At 42.7% G+C, this 2,042-nt stretch overlaps 1 protein-coding gene across 1 annotated transcript; it reads right to left on the bottom strand.

The window, feature by feature from the left end:
* Positions 1-1,104: 1,104 nt before the first annotated feature.
* On the bottom strand, positions 1,105-1,677 carry LOC146736191 (uncharacterized). Its single transcript, XM_085505196.1, has one exon. The coding sequence runs from the start codon at positions 1,675-1,677 to the stop codon at positions 1,105-1,107; it is 573 nt and encodes a 190-aa protein (XP_085361322.1).
* Between the last annotated feature and the right edge of the window lie 365 nt (positions 1,678-2,042).

Genomic DNA, 2,042 nt, shown 5'->3' with positions numbered 1-2,042 from the left:
GCCTAATATATCCCTTGAATGCATCTGAATTCCATCTACCTAAAACACGGATCTGAGCATCGGACAACCCATCTGAAGCAGCTTGTGAAGCTGCTCCTATACGAAAACTATGTCCCTTGAACCTATCAACATTAAAGCCATAAAACTCAAGAGAACGCCTAAGCTGAGCTGTGAAATCACCCCGTCCAATAACCAATGCTCCAGGCAGGCAAAGAGTGGGCCCGCATCTACTCCCCGTAACTGGCAAAAATCCCACATTTCCTGCACAGGGCAAAGGTCAGTCGCCTCCCTCCTACAAAATGAAGTAACAAATGCTGTGCCTGGTTTGCAATGCTTAAATTTGGATAAGGTTAATGTCATTGACTGAGGTTTACCCATAGTTCCAATAAACTGCAACTGATTGAAGAGAATGTCCCCACCCACATGATGCCTATTTTTAATTGTAATTTCCCCAATCCTGAGGAACCCATATAATGCTGTTAAAAACATTGCTCTAAATAAACACCCTTGATAAGCAGATGAAATAACGTGTGGAATAGCCTTAACTAGACAATGAAAAATATCACGAGTGATAGGAAGACAGGAAGACGGTCATCCAGTTGAAGTTTTAACTTTCGATGTGACTGCACCAATTTGTGTACCATAAAAGACTTGGTTGGGTCTGAAAAACCTCCAATTTTATGAACGTAGCTAATGGTTGACAAGTAAGTTGAAACAGTGGATGGTGCCAGGTGCTGCCTAGAAAGGTAGCCAATAAACAAAGCAATGGTTGTTTCCTGAAGTGGTAATGATGGTCAATGTACCCCCAACTGGCTATACACAAATTGGGCAAAAACCCGCCATGCACGCTGATAGGTTGTCCTAGAGGAGCTGCAAATAGCCTGCTGTAAATGTCTGCCTACTTCCATTTCCAATTGGCTGGTAGCAAATGTGAAGGAATTGGGGTTGGATTGGTATCCATGCCATAAGCCATCGATCTGAACTGATCCACCTGCAAACGAGAAAGACAGTCGGCCAAAATGTTATGCCTGCCCAGAATATGTTTTTCTCTAAAAAGAATGTTACACTGAAGGCCAATGAGCACGATCCGACGAACTAAAACCATCAGGTCCTTTCCTTTGCCGACAACAACACCTGCTTGTTACTGAGATAATGCCCCCACACTTCAAGAGCCAGCATGATTGGAAATAACTCCAAGACTGCAATATTAAGAACTTCCCAGTCAGCTGGCCACTCCCCAAAAAACAAATGAGAACTAAAAATGCCACCGTACCCCAGTGACCCTGCTGCATCTGTGAACAAACAAAGAGATTCGGACGAATGCCAGATAGCATCCATAAAATGTGTCTTCCCATTATAACTATCCAAAAACTGCTTCCACACAAGAAGGTCTGCTTTAACCTCTTTGGTCAACCGGATATAAAAATTTGGTTTCTTTATGCCTTTTGTCAAATCAATTAACCTACGCAAAAATGCCCGGCCTGGAACTACCACGATGCATGCAAAATTTAAGGTCCCCACCAAAGACTGAATTTCCTTGGGCATCACCTTTCTCCTTACTAAGAAAGTATCAATCAAGCTGCGACAACGCAACAGTTTATCCTGTGGCAGTCGACACTCGCCTTGAACTGTGTCTAACTCAATACCTGCAAATACCATGGAAGTGTTGGGTCCCATACTCTTTTCCTGTGCAATTGGAATCTCAAGGTCAGCACACAAATCCAAAAAAAGCCTGCAAATCCGAAAAACAGCGCTCCCTAGTTCGTGCCAGAAATAAGAAATCATCCAAAATGTGAATAGTTGCCTCAACACCCACAACTTTAAGCAAAATCCACTCTAAAGCTGAACTAAAATGTTCAAAAATGTGGCACGATGTTGAGCAACTTCATTGGAAGACATCTATCGAAAAAGAAATGATCATCCCACCTGAAACCCAACAAGCAATGGACATGGGGAGCTACTGGAATAATTCTAAATGCTGATTTGATGTCAGTTTTAGCCAAGAAACAGCCTGGACCCAGATCCCTAATAATCTTAACTGC

The sequence above is a fragment of the Saccoglossus kowalevskii genome, chromosome 11 (assembly GCF_978046115.1).
Source record: "Saccoglossus kowalevskii chromosome 11, keSacKowa6.1, whole genome shotgun sequence".
Classification (NCBI taxonomy): Eukaryota; Metazoa; Hemichordata; class Enteropneusta; family Harrimaniidae; genus Saccoglossus; species Saccoglossus kowalevskii.
Note: the sequence above shows the minus strand (reverse complement) of the source record. Positions and strands in the feature narration are given on the sequence as shown.

What these genes read in the sequence shown, in the direction of transcription:
- LOC146736191 (XM_085505196.1), bottom strand. Translation starts at nt 1,677, where the DNA reads ATGGGACCCAACACTTCCATGGTATTTGCAGGTATTGAGTTAGACACA.